This window comes from Centruroides vittatus, unplaced genomic scaffold (genome assembly GCF_030686945.1).
Source record: "Centruroides vittatus isolate TY-2023 unplaced genomic scaffold, ASM3068694v2 contig_854, whole genome shotgun sequence".
Classification (NCBI taxonomy): Eukaryota; Metazoa; Arthropoda; class Arachnida; order Scorpiones; family Buthidae; genus Centruroides; species Centruroides vittatus.
This window is the reverse complement of record NW_027122558.1, coordinates 2,216,707-2,237,195: the sequence shown is the minus strand read 5'-3', so window position 1 is coordinate 2,237,195 and position 20,489 is coordinate 2,216,707. Positions and strand designations below refer to the sequence as shown.

Sequence of the window (20,489 nt, the reverse complement as noted above, 5' to 3'; positions counted from 1 at the left end):
AACAACGACACGGTAAATAAAAAGAACGTCAACGTGGTAACTGCAGTATACAGTAAGACTTCGTTTAGCGCTTCTTCGATTAACGCTGATTTGATATAACGCGGTCTGTTCGAAGCCTAAAAGAAGCTCAAAATTTACGCTGATTTAAATTAAAGCGGCATTTCATTGATTCGTATATAATACGATTATTCTCGAACACCAACCAATCAGCAAAAGGTGGCAATTCGTCGTAGCGCTGTACTTTCCTTAAATCTGTTTGTTTGGTGCAATTATGCAAAAAAAAAAAAAAAAAAAAATGTAACATCATGGATGCCATCTTGGCTTGTCCGGCTTGGCAAGAAAATTAACCGTTAGCCTAAAATAAAAGGTCGGCGTTTTTATCAGTTTTTAACTTTGTGTGAATTTTTTAATATTCTGTAACCGTTGTTTTAACGAAGATTACGCTATATCTTCAAGCCAATTTGCTGTTACTTCTCGAGACTGTGAAAAGGATAAGAGAAATATTCAGAAAAAATTATATATTTTTTTTATGCACGTCTTTTAAAACTTCAAAATGAAGATAATCCTGGGCCAAGGGAGGTATCTAAGAACTCTCAACGAGAAGAGCCTAGCGTTGACTAAATTATCAACCTAATTCATACAGCAGGACTAGGAGAGGTAGACGAGCTAGGTATTGAAGAGTTACTGCGGGTTTCTGGTGAGAGCCTTACTAACGATGACTTTCTAGAACTGGAAGAAGGAATTCGTGTAGAACTGGAAAATAGAGATTCTGAAAACGAAGAACCCAAAGAATCTCTCTACAGATTTCCTTAGTAAAAGTTTGATAACGATAACCGAAATCGTTGATAAATTGTAGCGAATTTGAAAGGAGTGCAAAAACAAAACGAGTCGTTTTGGATGCGTTCGTTAATAGCGGTCGCTCTGCGTCTCCGCTACTACGGGATTGCGCTGCTGTTTGTAGGCATTTAGGAACGACGGTGAAAGAAAGATGGCGGCGCCCGCATTATCGATAGTATGGTGATGGTGATGGAATCTATAATTTTAATATATGAGCTTTTAAAGGCAAAAGAAGGGTCCCGATTGTAAAATTTAACCGTAAAATGGATTATTTGTTGAAAAAGCATTTAAAATAGCCACGAAAAAAATTCGAAAAGACACTTATATCATCGCGTGCACTAACTCGCGCTTTCACAACTTCTAAATTATCATTCATAAAACCATATAATGGACTCCGAAACGAAACTATCTGAGCCATGGAGGACGCCATGTTGCTTTCCACGTAAACTACTACTACGAGCGGCCGTTTTTGCCGTTCGAAGGCGCGCACTCCGACCGGAATTTAGGAACGCGTTTCGCAGGAATTTTTAAACGGATGTCACTCACGCGGAGTTATGCGGAGGAATAAAAGAACGCACCCGTTTTGGATGCGATCTCCTACTACCGACATTTGCTTAAGGAAATAAAAAGAAAGCGATAAACGACACTAGAAGACTATCGCAAAAAACAAGAATTTCAGAAGAGCCAGGACCTTCGTCACAAAAAATGAACTTTACATTTCTGCGTGCATATGTTTGTGTGTTATTTAACATATATTATATTATACAAATTCATATAAAAATAGCTTAAAATTAAAGTAAAATCTGTTTATTTTTGGTCGCGTTCCCTTTTCCCTATTTATTCTGTGCTGAAATGACTTGGTTTAAGTCTGTCGGTCTAGGAACGTATCCCTGGCGTTAAGCGGGATCTTACCGTGTACGAAATCTTTAAAACTCCATCTATTGGTAAAAGTGCGAAACTACAACCACGGTTACTAGATAAACCGGTTGGAGAGCAGATCAGAATTTTCTGCCTAGAACCACTTTTTCTCACTTGGGCGCTGCGGTTAGGATTAAGACTAAAAGTGAATGGAGTATACACAACAATGTTAAAGTCTTCATTACTTCAAAAATGCGCGCATTTTATCCTTCCAGAAGAATAATTGTTTTCTTTATATCTTTTGTAGTATTAAAAAAAAGTCGATTAACGATTTTCTAAATAAAAGTTTGGAATATTTTGCAAAATATATTTTTTCGGTAAATTCGATTAAAATATCTTAAATTCTTGCAAAAGCAATATAAATCAATTGTATTATTAGCGAATGGATAAAAAAATTTTCATATAAAACGGTTTATAATGTAACTGAAAGCTTTCATAAACTGATTTGTAAGTTTCTTTTAAATACATTTCAATCTTATAATATAATCGAGATGTTTCTTTTAAATACATTTCAATCTTATAATATAATCGAGATGGGTTAATAATGATGATGATGATGATGATGATAAGCGCAGAGACCAAACGATTACGAGTTGAAATTTCGTGCACGGTACGTCACGAGAATGTACACTAAGAAGAGATTTTTGGAAATTCCCCCCGCGGGGGAGGGGAGAGGGTTAAGGATTACCCTGAAGAACTCTGCTTCTACTTTACCATTTTAGATGCGGTTTTCTGCGGAAATCGAACATATTTTTAGACTCATCTAAAAATTCTCTAATAAGCCTCATAATAGGGAACCTAATTCTTGCACCCGGTGAAAACGGGTAAGATCGGCTATAATCTTCGTTGTCATTACTTTTTGCCCGATCAATGCCGGGCGCACCTGCTAGTATTCAATACGACTTAAGTTGAATGTATATAATAACAATAACACTACGTTACACAACTATTATTATTTTAGTACTACGTTAAAAAGATTAGAAAAAGTTTATCGCCTTACTGGCTTTTTGTATAAAATTCCATAAATGAGTGGCAGTTTCCATCGTTGGAAACTATATTGACGGCATAGAAATCGAAAGGGATAAAATAATCTTTAAAGAGAAAAATGATATCTTTAACTGATAGAAATGGACAAGAAAGCAAAATAAGAATTTTTTTTTCAAAGTTCGTGTTAAGACAATATAAGTTAAGTAAATAAATAAAGCATATACTTCAATCTCCAGTTTATCAGCTGCGCATAAAATTATCAAAAATTTTATTACGATTAAGAATTGCGTGTATGCGGAACAACTTTATTGACAAATATCTTTCTCTCCATCTTGCTTTTATACGTTTTTGCATCACCAGCAGACTGCGAATGATGTAAAAATGTACAACTTTCGCCGTTGTGGCATTTCTGCCCGACATTTTCACATCTCACTGGCTAGAAATCTACCGATTCTAGCTAGATTCACGATCCGAAGCCGAATCGACAATGGCTTGTTACGAAAAATAAAACCGAAATAACTATAAATGCTACAAAAACACCGTTTAAAAACTCGTCGCGTTTTTAAAGGGAGTTCTTGTACCGTTGCTACGAACGCGCTAAATTAGCCTGCACTATCGGGAGCAGTTGTCCCTAGAAGGAAAACTAAGGGTGAGAAGAATAGCGGCTACTCAACCAGTTTATCTATTGATAGTAACCGTACTACAACTGGCAGCCGCTGGGCCGGCCTGGTTTCTTCTCTCCGTGTCCGGTCCAAAGTGTATTTTTCTGGGAGTTTCGTTGACCAGTAATCGATACGGAATGCCGAAGCCGGGAGAGGCGCAATCACACGTTTTATAACGCGCGAGGGAAGGAGTCTTTCCCACTCGGAACAGACCAACGTAACGAAAGGTGGAATTTAAGAGCAGGCGACCACCTAACTTTCACCCCGTCTCAAAAGAAGCCAAAAAATATAGTTTAGCCGGCCACGGTATTTCGGAGGCGCGCCATTTAAAAGGTTTTATAAATTTTAATTATTTTTATATAAAACGTAAAGGCGACGTCTAGTCTTTTCACTCTTTCCGCCCTGCGGCGGAGACGAAGTCTTCTCCGAGTTCCTGCACCCTGCGGATTAGAGGGGGATCCTCAGTGGGTCCTTTCCTCTGCCGATCGTACTTAGAAGAAGAAAGGATTTTCTTCGGGGTGGAAGGAAAATACTAATGGCGTCTTCCGTATTTGTTTACCGCCGCGGATTTCTCTGGGCCTTTTTGATCTGGATAAGCGAGATGGGTTTTTCTGCCGGGAAAATGCACGCTTTTTGTCCGCGGTCGAGTCCGGAGGAAAACACACTGAACTGGTCTGTAGGATTTTTCTTTTTCTTTCAGACGCTGCTGACGCTGGACGACGACTTGGTCTTCACTCCCAGAGACGCCATCCCCGTCTTCTAGGCTTTCTCCTCCCCTCCTCGCGCCCGTATATTTGTAAACGTCGAAGGAACTGGCGGACAGAACGGCTCTTATGCCGTCTTTTCTTCCATCCGGTCCGCTTTTTTTTTTTTCCAGCGACGGTAAGCGAGGCGGAGGCTACCCCTCCGTACGTCCTTGGACTCGGGATAAATCTCCCATTCCGAGCCTTCTTCCGGGGTGGCGAATTCCGATCTCCGCCTGGCCGCCGGAAAGCGGTAGGAGGAAGGCACAGCCGAGAAAAGGGAATTTGGTTGCCGAGGTGTTAAGGTTTTCCTTTTTTCTTTACAAATGTCGGACCCGGCGGAGGACGAAGCTCGACGTTCCAAACGTCATTGTCAAACTTCTAGACTTACAGGAAAGTGGCGCCGAATGTCCGACGTACACGTTTTTGAGTTTAAAACTTTGGCCTCAACCTCGCTAATTTCCGTCTCGAACGTCGGTCGAACGGGAAGAGTCCGAAAATTTTACGCCGGTAGATGACGCTACCCGAATTTTCCGGTCCTTCGACTAATTATAATACGGGTAAATGAAATCCTACCAGAAGACGGTTGTTGCAGTAATAAAAGTGTTAAATTTCGAGTTTTCCGAAAACGTTCTTTTCTCTTGCTTTAATTCATTTATTGCGCATGTCCACGCGCATGCGCAACAACTACTAGATTCCGAGAATATAAAATTAATATTTGATTGTCTTTTGTGGAGCGTGCTAACAGTCGGCTTGACCAATCTTATTAACTTTTACTTTCTCGGTTCTAGGCGGCCGGAAGTGTGGCCCTCGGACAGAAAATCGTCCTGGCAGTTTTTACGTTTTCAGACTCGACACCTAAAAACGTTCAGAAATGCAAAAAAAAAAAATTCGGGGTTTATCTGTCAGTCTGGGTGTGTGCGGGAACGCGATTTTGTTCGTTCACTTTCGCGCTTTTCGCCGAAATTTTCCGGGGAAATTTGTTAAATTTCGGCGATTAAAGATGATGGGGATGGGGAAGATGCGGAGTGATACGTTTTATATCCGGTAGGGTCAGACATAACGACGATTTTCTCGGTTGTTAACGTTTACAGTTTTTATAAAACTTGGCCATATCCTGGAAATTAGGCTTTTCTCCGTCCTGAATTAATGATGATAAAAGATTTTTGATAAAAATATGGTAAGGGATGGTGCCGGACGCTGTTTTAAACGTTGCTGGGAAAGTTAATCCGCCGGTTGCTGGATTTTTGTGGTATTTCGCAATGGAGACATTCTTTCGGTCGTCCGTAATTCTGTCGGAATTCCGCGGTAAGTACTGGATTTGAACTTTTACGGTGCATCGATTTCGTGCTTTTACGCGTAAAAATAATTTCGAAATGGTGAAGTGGCCGAGCGATGGTCAGAGCCTGGACTCCGTATTACCCGAAAACAACTGAAATAGCATATTCGTTCTAACTTGACTCCACCAGCGCGGAAATGAGCCACCCGTTGATCAGTTCTGTAATTGTAGAGTCAAACGTGGAAGACGCTACGGATTTTGCCACTCTTTTTCTGCATTTTACAATGAAATTGTTGATACATTCGAAATCATCGTTTCTGAATGAGGAAAATATGGACTGAATTCTTCCCTGGTTAGAGAGTTGAGGTTTCGGGATCAAGAATTTTACTTCGAGTAAATATACAATTTAACTATTATATTTATCATGAGTTGAATAGTATGTACATATAATAATATTAAAATAATACTCCGTTCAGTTTTATGCGGACGACTCCTGTTGTATTCGATAATATATTGGAGATGATTTCTCCTTGATAGAGAAGAAAGATACATTTTGGCGCAAAAGTATATCATCGAATGAAAGATTGGCTGTAACTTTAAGGTAAATAGCCTATATGTTGTTATTATTTAATCTGTTATTTGCCAACAATTAGAATAAAGTCACAAAAGTATCCGTGTGACATACCCTTGTAATTGCTTTAAATTTAATAACAATTGTTCTGTTATTGACGATTTCTAGCACAAACACTGTATTTATATTTTTTATTAAGAAGATATAGTTAATTTTTTTAATGTTTATTTTGACCTATTGCAGTAGCTTACTAAATTTACTATTACCTTAATTTTTTCTGTGTATATTCTGACAACTATTTTACAGGTTTGTCTAGCAACCGGAGAGACCTATCGAAGTTTGAGCTTTTCATTTCGAATTGGAAGACAGACTGTACGAAAAATTATACAGGAAACATGCAAAGCCATTTGGAAATGTTTCCAGAAGGAATATATGGCATTTCCATCATTTCCTGATAACACTGTTGTGGTAGTATTGATGGAAAGCACGTTATTCGAGTGTCCAAAGAATAGTGGTAGTCTCAATTATAACTATAAGGAAACTTTTAGTACAGTCTTACTAGCCGTATCTGATTCAAACTATCGCTTTCTCGTGATTGATTACGGGCATTATGATAGTGACAGACAGACAAAATAAGCTTTATTTCTCCGGACACCGCTAGGCACAGTCGAGGTTGAAATACATGGAGTACAGTGGTGTTACATACCGAGCAATAGAACCGACAATGTGTATGATAATTAATCAGATGGTAGAATATTAAGAAAAAGTGTAGTTGGTCAGCATCTGATCAATGAAAAGTTAACCTTTCCAAAAGCAGATGCTTTGCCAAATTCACATAAACTGTTGCCTTATAATCTTTTATTATAATATTATTATAAAGATTAATATTATAAACTTTTATAATTGGGGATGAAGCATTTCCTTTAAGGCATAATTTGTTACGTCCCTATCTCAGACATTTTGATTTTAGTCACTCGGAAGAAAATATATAATTAAAGATTAAGCAGAGGCCGCCCTGTTGTGGAGAATGCTTTTGTTATACTAGCGGCACGATTTCTTATCTTACGGAGACCATTAAAATATGACGACGAATCAGTCAAAAGCATGGTGCTTGCTAGTTGCCTTCTCCATAATATGCTTATTCAGAAATCTGCAGCATATTGTCCGTATGGATATGCCGATTATGAAGATTCTGACTATAATCAGAATGGAGGTATTGGTATATGGCGATCTGAGAGTATAACTCTCGAAAGTCCATTTAAAAAAGTCTATAGTATAATAAAGAGGCAAAAAGTGGCAGAAATGAATTTATTACCAAAAGTTAGGTACAAACATGGTTACTTTCCGACGTTATCACCGTGAAGATTGAGGCATTTGTCATATCTGTGGACGAGCTTTTCCGCTTTTCCGCATTCCCTTGTCGTAGAACGTTGCCGCCAGTGAACTGAGATGGCCTTAACAACGTCGTTTAGAAGATCGTCATTACTTCATTAATCTCGAACCTCTGCCCTCCTGGCTACTTTTCCTGTTCGGGAAAGAGGTGGAAGTCGCTCGCGCTATAGTGCTATACGCTGGGTGTTTAAAGGTAGTGAAGACTTCCACCCAGCTTAAAACTTTTTAATGTGTGAAGACTTCCAGAGGCGTACCGAGGAGGGCGTTGGGGCGGTCCGTCCCGGGTGTCACCCGACTGTGAAAAATAAGTCGCGAAATAAACCTTGACAATGCGCTTTAACATAAAGTCATGGAAAGTTCAACCGACTTAACCCACGATTAAAAAAAAGGTCAACGGATTCACGCTAGTCAATATAAATCTATGTGATGATATCGCGTTCAAGTTTGCTCGAGTGCGGGCATATTACAATTCAATAATCCGATACTTATTTTGCTGGCTTAGAAGCAACTTGGATTATCAGATTAATTACCAAGTTGCAATAACTTAATTCTTTTTAACATTGATTATAATAGTTTTACAAATTACCAGGAAATCTGAACTTTCAATTAGCGTAGTCAATAAAATTTTGGTTGATGTAATAACTTAAAATATATAAGAGTAATACGACAGCATACAATATTTTCAGACACATCTTACGAATGAAATTTATTTAAATACATTATATAAAGAATGAAGTGAAAACTTCATTAAAGTTCCATTTAAATCAACTGCTTATATCGAAACATCATTTATTAAAAAATCATTTCTTTTTCTTGCATTAATAATTCAATGCCACGAATGGCCTCTCGTCTGCTTGTTTGGTTCGAGTTTCTCAATCTGGCATCACAAAATCTTGACACCGGATCTGGTTGCTTCTCTTGTTTCACTGTTTTAAACAATACTCCGATATATTTTTCGTCTCTAGATAGGCTACTAAACATCTACGCTTCGTCGATTAATGAAATAGTGACATTAATAAACTTGCCTTACATATTCACTCGTGCAGTCTCTTCGGACGCTAATAAGACACTTATAAAACCACGTGGCATTTGTATACATGGATCATAAATGCCACGTGTTTTATAAGTGTCTTTGTCCACGAACTCTCCCAAATTCCGGTAATGTGGAGTCCGAGCTTAACTCTCCGACCTTTCGGTCGTACCGCGACCAATAAAAACGCGTAGGGATACGTGACGCGTAGTCGCGTGTAATTCGATTGTCGTAATGGTGGAAAGTGTAACGATGAGAATGAGAATCGACTTGGAAGTATTTATCGAAGAAGTTAGAAAATACATTTGTCAATACGACAACGAATGTAAAAGATTTAAGGATACATCGTTAAAACGCTGGACGGCGATTTGCGTGAAATTTGGAACGACTTACCTTTTCCCGGCCGACGAAAAGGTAAGTCGGTCTACGATGCGCCACGTGCGTTCCGACGGCGGAGAGGGGAAAGCCCGGGCTAGGACCGCCCGACGGGAGGAAAGTTTTTGCGCCGTTCAAACTCTTAACCTGGCAATAAAAAATTACGGGTTAATTTTCTTCGGTCCTCTTCCCGTCTATTGTCGACTCCTTGTCAGCCATTCTTTAATAACGAAGTGTTTCCGGCGTTCCTTCGCCCCTTCTTTTCTGTTACGCCGCGTTACTTACCAAAGAACTCGGTTAGCGCTACGCCGTTAAGCGGACCAAACGTCGGACACCCGCGGTTTCCACCGACACCTTTTCCAATTTGGATACCGGAGAAACGCCATTCCCTCCGCTCACCGGTGGAAAAGGCCGCGGCCTTTGGCCCCGCGCCTCTTTCTCGGGCCCTTTCGACTGCCGAGAAACACTTTAAGCGGAAAAAATGCTTGCAAAAGACGGACGCTCCCTTTTGCGTCAAGCCCGGAAAACTCGAGAGGGGATTCCGCTTTCGAAAGACCCGGGACCTCCGATATCCGGCCGACGGAAATCCCCGTAAAGCCTAGAGTAGTGGCGTGCGGAAACGGCCGACGGAAACTGTCGACCAACTGCGAAATGACGTCACTTTTGCCGTGGCGGAAAGCGGAAAGGTAAAAATTAAACCGGTAGGAAGGCCGTTCGACGACGACAGCATTCCAACTACGGCTGTCGGCAAGGCCAAAAGTTTTATTTATATACTAATACGCAATCCGATTTAAATATTAATGTCAAATTATCGTACTGCGTAGAGTATTGGAAATGGCGTCATGGTAATTCGGATAGGAAACCATTTCCAATATTTTTCCTATTCAAATTCTTGGCTTTTGCGTTTTTTATTTGCGATAAGATGATGGGGAAACTTAGAAAGTTTAGTCCATATAAGAAAGCAATCCCCGGCACGCGACCTACGTACTGCAGTAGCTGTTTATATTTACGGTTGGCGGTGGCGCGTACGGTAATTTCCGTACGTGAGTACCCAGCCGAAACCCGAACGTGGTCTCCGGATTCCTTTCGTCTCACGTACTGTTTGGAAAGTATAAAACGGCCGAATTAAGAAAAAGTTGCGGGAAGAGCGCGTAATGGCAGTTCACCACGTCGACCGACCACTTAGGTTTACACTGCCCGGAATTCTACTTCCGGTATGTTAATCGACGATAATACAGTGGATAATGGGTTGATTTATCCGTAAATCGAATTCGGACGATTTTTGGCCGCCGGGTGCAACTTTTACCCTTTTGTTTCGCCGCCAACCACGCAATTTTATCCACTGCCGGACGTCCCGGGTTTTAGCACCGGCTCCCTCTTCCGCCGGAAATCCCGCTTCTACCCATTGATCGCCGGTCCCTCTGTCGTCGGCACGAAAGTCGCCACCGCAGGAAAGATTAAAAATTAAATCATAAATAACAAATTAATTAAAATTAAAATAGACACAATATTTCGAAAAGTGTGCATAAAGTGCTGGTCGGTCTCGTGGATTAGGTTGTATTTCGGCAGACGGTGGGAACCGAGTCTATTTTTAGCACCCGTTTCTGTCGGTTTCGGGTGGCGGTGACAGAACATTCCGCTTTTAATACATATATACATAATGCATATAGACGACATTGACATTATATTATATATACGATTATATCGCATCGGTAGGCATTTTTAAGCGCGGAATTCAGCTAAAAAGGTTTTGTTTTGGGGGTCGGGAACGGATTCTTCCATTTTACATTTTCTTACGGGAAAACTCGTTCGGGTTTTCCAACAACTTGTAGGAACGAATTCGGTGATAAACCGTGGTTTGCCCGTCAATGGTCGGTACGGAAACGGTCCGCGTATATTTCTACCGTAAAGAATTGGTGGAGCGAAAACGCGCAGGGACGCCGGAATCGGGGATTTTTCCCCGGTCTCCGAGAAATCTTACCGCTTTTTACCCTTATAAAATCGACCCGGCGGTTACTAACCGAAAATAAATTCCCCGGGAGAGATTCTTATTAATTAAAAAATTCCGCCCGTTTCGTTCCTTGCAAAAAATTAACGGAGTTAAAAGGGGCCGCCCGTCCGAATCGACACGGAACCGTAAGCGTAGGTCGACGTCGATTGGTCCTAACTTCCGAATACGACGTTGCCGCGGGTGGGCGCGGCGTCTCACTCCGCGCCGATCCAACGATTCGGCAGAAAACCCGGAGACGTAGGTCGAGGTCGACGGAAGTTACTTCGGTGCCGGAAACACTCGGGGGACGAATTCGCGGCCGTTCCCACCCGGATAAAATTAGCGGTATATTTAGTAACGGAAATGAAACCGTCGGAGGGACAAAAACGACGGCTCCCGCGCCGTTACAAATGGATATTTCGGACGATTTCTTCGGCAAATTTGGCCAAACACGATACCGAAATGGACGGTTCGGGCCGACTTTTTTCGCGGCAATTTTAAAGACAAAGGCTCCTTCGGCAACCCGCCGCTCCGACGTTTTCCCAAAGAATGGGCCGGACCTTCCGACCTCCGCACGTCCTGCCACCGACAGTCTCCGTCGTTTGTTTTTTATTTTTATCCGACAGAACCGGGCGAGAATAGGGCCCTTTCCTGCTTCCGGCCGCCAGAAACGTCGTTTTTATCCCCCAGAACTGCCCGTCGGTTGTCGGTCGTTGGCTAGTGGCCAGCGATTACGTCGGCGCGCGAGTAGACGAGGCCGACCGAGGCTCTTTTCTTCCCTTGCCGCGTTCCTTTCCGTTCCCTGGCCGAGCGCCTCTATCCCTCGGTCGCGGGTGCGGATAACGGCTACGAAGCGCGCGGGGTTTAACAGTAGTCGACGCGCGTGAAAAGTGGGCGGGAAAAGGAGTTTTTGGCCTTGGGTAAGACGAACCCGGGCTTTTTCTGTCCCATAAACCGGTCTATATTTATAACGCACCGGTATTCCGGTACCTCGGCCGCCGTTCTTACCTCGCGGCTTTCGTCTCGAAAGCGGCAGACTCCGGACAGACGAAACTCTTTAAACCCCTTCGACCGCAAAAGTCGCTACCCGCGCGTCGACTCCTCGGGCGTCGGCCGCCCGCTCTTCTCTCCTCCCTCTCGTCGTCCTCGGCAGCGCACGCTCTTCCTCCCGCTCGAGAACGTCGCGGCTAAAGGAAGTCGGAAGCGAAATTTCGTCCCTCTCCTCCCCTCCACACAGCGCCGTCGTTCTGTTCCGCTCCCGCCGGCGGCGGGGCGGAAGACGCACTTTTTCCGCTGCCCTCCTCCTCCGCCCGCCGGACCGTAAACGCCGATCGGCGGGAAGTCCCCAACCCTCCGGCCCGCGGGTGGCGGCCCGGGATCGACGTATTCTTCCGCCCGGCGGCGCGGAGGGTGCCCCTCCCGACCATTGGAGGAGAGGCCGGAAGCGGCGCGCGCGGCGCCCGCCCGAAAAAGTAATCGGAGTCGGTCGGCGCCGCCACCGAGTATGGAGCCCGGGATGCTGCTGTCTCTGCTGCTGCTCTGCGCCGGTGAGTCTGTGTTTTTTGCTTCCACTCCTACTGCCGGGACCTGCCTCCCTCTCCGCCGGCCCGCCCTTCCCCCCGCCCGCGCGCGGGAAGGGCGGAAGCGCCGATGGCACAGCCGCGCTCTTTCCGGGAAAAGTTTCGGACGGCGGCCGCTTTCGGACCGGGCGCCGACGCCGTCGAACCGGGCGCGGCCCTCCGCCCCGCGCCGTTCGGCCGCCCGCGCACGTCGCTCTCTCTCAGCCGTGCGAAGCTAAATTTGGGAAGCCAAAGTGGGCGGCGACGAGCCGGGAGAGATTCTTCCGCCGCCCGGAGACGACGTCCTCCGCCGTTGCTCGACGTCGCCGTCGCCGACGGGCGCCGACTGCATTTTAGAGAAGGGTCGTAGGGTAGCGTAGGGGGTGGAGTACCGAGGACGGAAGAGGTCGGCGGGGCGGAAAGGAGCCGGAAGGCGAAATCTCTCTCCCGTTGACGGAACTTCGCTTCCGACGGGAGTTTCGGCCGGCGCGTGGTTATTTCTTTCTTATTGCCAAGACGGTATTGTACGGGGGCCGACGTGGCCGTCTCCAGAAAAAATATACAGAAAGAAAAAGAGCGCGTTGCTAAGACAGCGCTGCAAACAAGCCGGAGGCTGCATCCACTTAATTACGATTGCAGTTAGCGCTTTACTTCGACCTTGTTTCAATTACGCCTGGCCATCCCCCTGCGCGTAGGTCGTTTCGTAACTCTACGTGTAAGAAACCCACGTTTACGAAAAGTTCCCACACCAACCGCCCAGAGGAAATTTCCGCCGCGTTACGTAGGCGGCAATTCCGCTTCCGACGATTAAACGAAGGTTCGATTCTACGGCATCGTCCTGGCCCTGTCTCACTTTGGTCTTCCTCCGGACCCTAACACCCTAACCGAGGAAAAGTCGAACCGCCGGAGTTGCGGTTAATAACTCTAAAGCCGTAGAATCTGTAACAAATAGCGACGTGTTACTGCTAGGAAGGGACGGGCGCTCCCTTCCTCTTCTCTTCCCCTGGCGGAAACTTAATACTTGATACTAAAGAGTCGAAAGCGTGGAAACGGGGTTACGGCGCAACTTAAAATTTCGGTGCCGGACTACTTTTTAAAAATTACGAATTCTGCCACTTAATTAAAAGTTAGAGGACGGCCGAACAAATAACCAGCGTGAAAAATTCCTCGCATATTCGTTAAACTATGCTAATAGAGCGCCTGCAGAATTTATTCATTTACGTTAATACCGGCCGAGTCGTTTACGTGGTGTTTGCCGACCCCCGTATCAGCAAAACAACATACCCGGTAAATTAAGGCGTTAAGTTTATTAATATCGCTCTGTAATGTACGATGACGGCTGTTGGTAAGTTTAATATCATCGGCTTATGCATTCACGAATGAAGTAATACCGGAGAGTGTCTTATTTATATAAGCTATAAACAGTAAATTGCTAAGGATCGAACCTTTAGGTATAGGCCTAACAATGGTGAAAAATGCGAAAAGCTTAATTTGACGTGAGCGTAGTTTGTGTAACAATATTAAAAGAACAGAATCGAAATATTTGGCAATATCCACGTATGCCACGCAGGTAGGAAGTTTCCAGTCAAAATACCAGGAGATTGCTTGTAGTAGGGCGATGTTTCACACCGGAATGTCGAACGACATAAACGGGAGGTATATGATTTTATATAGACAGATTTCGAATAATTTCGACATGGCAGAGGCTAAGAAATCGGACGATAAGAGTTAAACTGTTTTCTTTTTATTTTGGGGGGATAATAGAAATGACCGAACGAGTTTATTGGACCGATATCAGTATAGGGCATAGGCTAATTAATTTGTAGAAATATTAGCTAATATTTTTGAATTTTTTGAAATCGGTCACGCTGGACTGGGGAATTTCTAGTTATAAAAAAATCCAGTTACGAGTTGCTTATCTTTTCCGGCAACGTTCAAAACTACGCGTGTTGCACCATCTGTTACGATACTTTATTTAAAAACGTTTTATATTCTTAATTATTATAAAATGACAAAAATCTTAATTTTGAGGGTAGGAATGGGTTTTAAGAAAACAAATCAAATTATAAATGCTAATAACGAGTAAAATTGTCGTTAAGTCCGACTCTATTGGAGATACGACACGCGACCCCCATTATCTCTCCACCCCTCGATTTTTAACCACCAAAATTTAATAGCATCGAGTCCGCTGATACACAAATCTCCTGCAAAATTTCGAAAATTTTCTACAAAACGCACAAGAGTTATTAGGCTTCAAAATGGGTGAACAAAATCGTGCCCTTCCACATACACATATACACGTACGTACACATACACACTAACGTTTATACAGGCAGAAAAAAAACACGATGTTTTTACATTTCTCGATGTCTCAAGACCGAAAAATGTAAAAATTTTGGGTTTTTCTGAACGATCGCCATATTTTCTTATAACAGAGCCGGAAAGTGAAACTTGTAACGGAAGCGTCAGGCGACAAAACTAATGTCGATTACGCTAGTGTTTTCATTTGTCTATATTTTACCCGCCATGCGGTTAAATAAAATTTTCTTAATTCAACAAGGCCCACCAGTGGCCAAGCGGTTCCATTGGGGAGTTCGGTAGTGGGTTGGCGACTGGTTAGACGGGCTGGCCACGTGAAGTTTTCCGGGTTTTCTGCACGTCCGTAACGCCCGAATAGGGACCAGTTACCCTTAAAAAGACCTCCCGGAAGTCATTCCCCTTAGAAAGATCGCCCGAGTGTTGCGTTGCCGTAACTTAACAAAAAACAAAAGAAATGTATCGACATCGTACAGTACCTATAATTTCTACGAATCATCACCTCTCTAAAGTGATTATGATCATTTTTCCCCACGTGAAAAATTTTCAGTAGCTAACACATGCATCTATTGTTCTTAGTTCTTAGAGAATATTTAGCATATAATTATATATCATTATTATATAATAATGTACCAAACGTACATAATCATATAACAAACGAAGCAAACGTAGGTGACAATTTTTATTCTCGTTAACACAACACGGACATTTTTGTCTCCTTTTCGTTTACCGTCGAATTATTACTTTGCAAATACCATAGTTAAGTTAGTCAATGTAAAGTTTTTGTTGTTTTCTAAGACGGGACGGCGACGTCGTCGGCATATAATATAACATTATCTTGGGGGACGCTTAAAACAATAACGTTTATCTATATTTTAAATGGCTGCCGAAAACCAGAAACGCGTTTGTCCGCTTTAAAAGTTTCGGATACGCGATCGTTCGCCGCCACCCGGCTGACCGGCGTTACGTAACTTTTTGGTCAAAGCGTTAAATCTACCGCACGCAACGCTTTAGTCTGTTTAAGTGTACTCAATTTTTGGAGTCGGGCAAAAATTTGTCGAGGGAGCGCGCTCGAATCAGTATTGATTGCGGCGAAGAACGTGGCGTTTTTTTTTGTATAAATATTAAATATAATCTGTTATAAAATACACGTAAGACGATTTTAGTAGAAGCGACGTAAAACGGTAATCGTCCGCCCGGAGTTCACCACCTTTGTTATTACGCGCGGGGAGAAGCAGATTGCGGTTTGATTTAGCGGGAAGTGAGCCATTTTTAAAGGACGATTCTTCTAGGATGACGGTGGGCGTCCGCAATGGCCTGCGAAATATATGTAGATAGAAAGTCTATATTCGGGTAATTCGTTTTAAGTGGTTCTAACTCGTCGCCTGCGCACTAAGTATTTTGCCCACTCCGTCTCCCGACGCTCCTACCTTTCCTCGCTTTATTGCGCCCCATCCGCGCATTTATGTCTTTTCGCGCGGCTTTTGGCATCTGCCTACGTTTTCTAGCCTTCATTTCGACATCTTCCCCGGGAAACTTTCTAAGCTACTTTCGTAATTATAATTTTTAACGTCTTATTGTTATTTCAAATATTACTAAAATAAAGTGAATCTTTTTTTCTATTCTGTGCCAGAATTTGTTTTTTCTGTTTCTTTTTTTGGTTGTGTCTCGCATTAGAGGGAATGGTGAAAACTGTGATTCTCGCTTTCGGCTTACCCCTTGATCTCGCACCTGTATTGTCTAATAACGCGACGTAATGAATGTTGTTCCATAAATTAAACTGTAAATTGTAATTATAAAAACTGTCATATGGTTGTAAACGGGGTTAGACTGTGGCCGATTGCGTAGCGACAGATTAAATTCGTGCTGTTTACAAATCGGCCGGTGTAGATATTAGCGCCACGTCGTGATAATTTACGTAATTAGTCGTTTCCTTCCCGAAAAGTTTTAGCGTGGTGGGGGACGAATCTAGCCATCTGGAACGAAATGTCTTACAAGGGTGCCCCGTGTAAAATTCGGTGAGTATCAAATTTTTTCGTGTTTTAGGTAGTGAGTTTCTAAAGAAAATAATTGCCGGATTGTAAAAGAATTACGCACGAAGGGGATATAACTGTATTTCGCGTGTTTGCCAGTGTCGATGAGTAAAGGGCAACGAAGGTAGCTTGGCTGGGCTCTGAGCACGTTCCATTAGATGATGTTTAGTCGTGTAAAGATACAAGAGTAAAATAAGCAAACCGAAGCCGTGACGCTTTATGATTGTTTGAAAATTGACGATATAAAATAATTGGATGCTTTGTCCATGAAAATTTATTGATACTATCGATGTAAATTTTAATTACTTTCCCGGCTGTGATAACGGAGAAAGTGTGGCGATCCGACAAAAAATGACTCCCCCAGATGTTTACATTTTTGGACTTAAGACACCTTGAAACGTCGAGAAATGCAAAAAGATTCGGGGGTAATTTCTGTATGCGTGGATGTTAGTGTGTATGGCACGATTTTGTTCACCCTGTTTGAAGCTTAATAACTCCCGTACTTTGTCAAAAATTTCTGAAAGTTTGCGGAGAGGTTTGTTTATTAGGGAGATCGATGCCATTAAATTTTGGTGGTTAAAGGTCGACGGGGTGGGGTGATAATGGGGGTTGTGTGTATCTCCAGTAGGGCTCGACTTAATGACGATTTTACTCGTTATTAGCATTTACAATTTTTTTAAAAAAATAAAACTCATCTCTACCCTTAAAATTAAGCGTTATACCATTTTATAATAGTTAAGAATATAAGAAGTATTTTAATAAAATGTGATAACAGATGGCGCCACCAAAATTTTAAATGTCGCCGGGAAAGTTGAGTAACTTCTTGCTGGTTTTTTAAAGAAGCCTTCTGTCGCCAGTCGGGAATACAGAGTACGTTTGTCATTTGTATTGTATTAACTATAATTTTGGCTAATTACTTTGTGCGGATACTTTTTTGGAAAGAGGAAAACAGATTGGGAATGAGAGAATACCGGTGCATCAAGGAGGTTACCGGTTCAATGTCGTGCAATGCATTTTTCTCTGAGCACGTTAACACGAAAGCTTCTAAATGTTCTTGTGTAAGGAGAGATCTCCATTTTGATTTTATCTGACGTAGTTTAGAAAATCAGCTTTGTACTTGTCGCCGTGACGTGTAAAGAGCGGCGCTCTTTGATTGGATACTTACACCGGAAGAGTGACGGACCAGTCCATGTCCACGTGGGACTCGGGCTTCGCATGACGTCACAGCAGTGTTGCCGGTAGAAAAATGCTAACATCGCTAATTTACGCAATAGCAATCTCCATGCTCGTAGATTTCACTTCGGTAGTAATTGCACACGAGAATCTATTACTTCTGACACGATTTCCCTGCCATCCATGCGGCCCACGCCTTATCCGAGGTGGACATATCGCTCTGGCGTATCCGGGATCGCGTCACCCGAACAACTCCGGGAGTGTTTTGGATACGGAGGACCTCGTCTCTCACCATCTAGATCTTTTCTCGGGCCGAATATGGGTACGGCGTATCCATAAATCGACCGCTTAAGCTGGCAGCAAACTAGTTTATGCGGTTGCTTTTGACCCGACGTCAGAGACGATTTTTATGGTCAGGTGGCTATTTTCCTTCGCTGATCTGGCGATGTTGCACCGAGACCAACGAGAAAAAGAGGCCGGGGTGCGTAGAAATTAGGAGATAGTCGATTGCTACGGGATAGAAAACATATTCGCTTCTGCATATATATACATATACAGTATATAGTACATTTATTATGTAATAAATTTATGAAAATTCTGTTATAAATATGCAACTTGAACACCAAGTATATAGTGTATTCACTCGAACACGTGGCAAATTTCATCATCAATCTTTATTCAGTTGATAAATGCGATGAACGATAATTATAGAAATGATGCGATATAGATTTTTTAAATATTTTTATTGAAATTCTGATATATATATTACATACATTAAAGCATCTTGTTAGTAGAGGAAATTAATAAAAAATGATTTAGTCACAGAATATTATACATAAAATTTTTAAATAGGTGATATGTTGTTTCACATTTTATTCACATATAATTAAATTAATTTAACAAATTAATTATAAAACTAAGAATATAAACTAATTAAATTGGTTCAGGATGATTTTTATAGTTGTCATTTTGAAGTTTCGCGTAATTATTGATTATAATTTCACAGGCTATTTTAGATTTTTTTTTAAATTTCTATTGTGAAGTATTATTAATTACAATCGAGTCATTTATAAAAGGTGCTTTGTTTTCATTTAAACATATAATCCCATTTAAATCCATCGTTTATCAAAATCATTCTTACAGTAATAGCTACAAATGTCCTCTGTTGTTTGTGTATCTCTTATTTGACTCGAAGCTTAATTGAAGAGTTCTTTCCATATTCTGTTCTTGAACATCGGAGTCGCTTGGTTTGGTTCCACTTGAGTTTTCACTTGAATAATTTGGTAGCCCAGGAAATTGTTAGTACTGCATTTGACTTTAACTTTGGTATTTTATTACAAAATAAAAATAAAACAAAACTATATTCTTTTAGGCCTAACATTTAACATTGCGATTTAACTTTTAATATGAAAAGGAAACATAAATGATAATTGATCTGTCCACCCGTTTTGCTTATTTACATCTAGACGAATTTATTGTTTCATCTGCGTGAGATAATTTTTACGTGTATAATTTAATTTTATTCTTATTAAATTTATGTACAGTTTTTAAATTCATCTAAAATTTATTTTATTTTATTTTGATCACTCCCTATTCAGAAAATACATGTAACATTATAATCACACTTTGTATTGTTTAACGTAACGTAGGTTATTGTACATATCGATACAGTACGTTTATATTACATTTCATATGTAAGGATAGGAAGATATTATAATAAGCGACTCAACACCACCCGTACTCTTTCCAGCAAAAAATATAGTATATTAGCAGAGTCGATAGATATACTGGTCCTTACATTGCCAGTAGTGTAATATACTACTATTCTATTTAATAAATATTTCTGCCGCTTCGATCGCGCGTTGTCCGAAATTTGGCTGGAGCATAGGCAGTCAGCTGTAAACATTCGAAATTCTTTCAATATGTGAAATTTTCTCGTTTTTAACTCAGATATTTCTTTTGTCTTTTTTAAAGGACTGTTTATAAATACTATTTTAAATCTAAGAACTAAATTTACTGACTTAATCCCCCTCTCTAACCTGTTCGTAACTTTTTTTGGCTCAACTTTAATCTCTCTCTATTTCATTAATAGACACAATATAAATTGTGAATAACATATATCATAGCCCTTTTCTTACTGCAAACTACAATAATTTACCTAATAATTAATTGCCCTTAACAAAAACTTTTAAAAAGATTTAAAAACGAACACAGTTTGTAAGCAAAAAACAAATAGCCTAATCAATTTAAAGTCTAAAATTTTGACGGAAATATTAACGACATTTATGAATAAATAATATTCAAAACCGAATTAAAATATAGACTGTTAAAGGAAAGAGAGGAAATCCCAACTATTCAGACAACATATTCAACATATTTACAGGCACATAATAACAATATGATTAGGGGATGCGAGTTAGAGGTTGACAAATAAAATAGGTAAAGGTAGGATGCCAAGAGTTCAGACAGTATTGTTGGATATTTACAGTGATAGTGATTAGTGATGACACGGAGACTAAAAGAAAGACACGTTAGTGATATTTTAAAGCTATTTAAACAAAGGACAGGTGAAGCAGGCCATCAATAAATCTTCATTCATATTCTACTTTTGGTAGTGCACAATA

General features: G+C 41.4%; 2 protein-coding genes across 2 annotated transcripts in view; both read left to right on the top strand.

The window, feature by feature from the left end:
* Window positions 1-4,776, top strand: part of LOC136982589 (SID1 transmembrane family member 1-like) — a 101,330-nt gene extending 96,554 nt beyond the window's left edge. The window contains exon 24 of the mRNA XM_067279122.1: window positions 4,105-4,776. Within this exon, the coding sequence (XP_067135223.1) occupies window positions 4,105-4,167 (63 nt within the window). The 3' untranslated portion in view covers window positions 4,168-4,776. The remainder of the gene's footprint in view (window positions 1-4,104) is intronic.
* A 7,199-nt stretch (window positions 4,777-11,975) lies between these two features.
* LOC136982584 (protein amalgam-like) overlaps window positions 11,976-20,489 on the top strand; it is a 37,285-nt gene continuing 28,771 nt past the window's right edge. Inside the window, 1 exon segment of the mRNA XM_067279109.1 lies at window positions 11,976-12,331. Within this exon segment, the coding sequence (XP_067135210.1) occupies window positions 12,289-12,331 (43 nt within the window). The 5' untranslated portion in view covers window positions 11,976-12,288.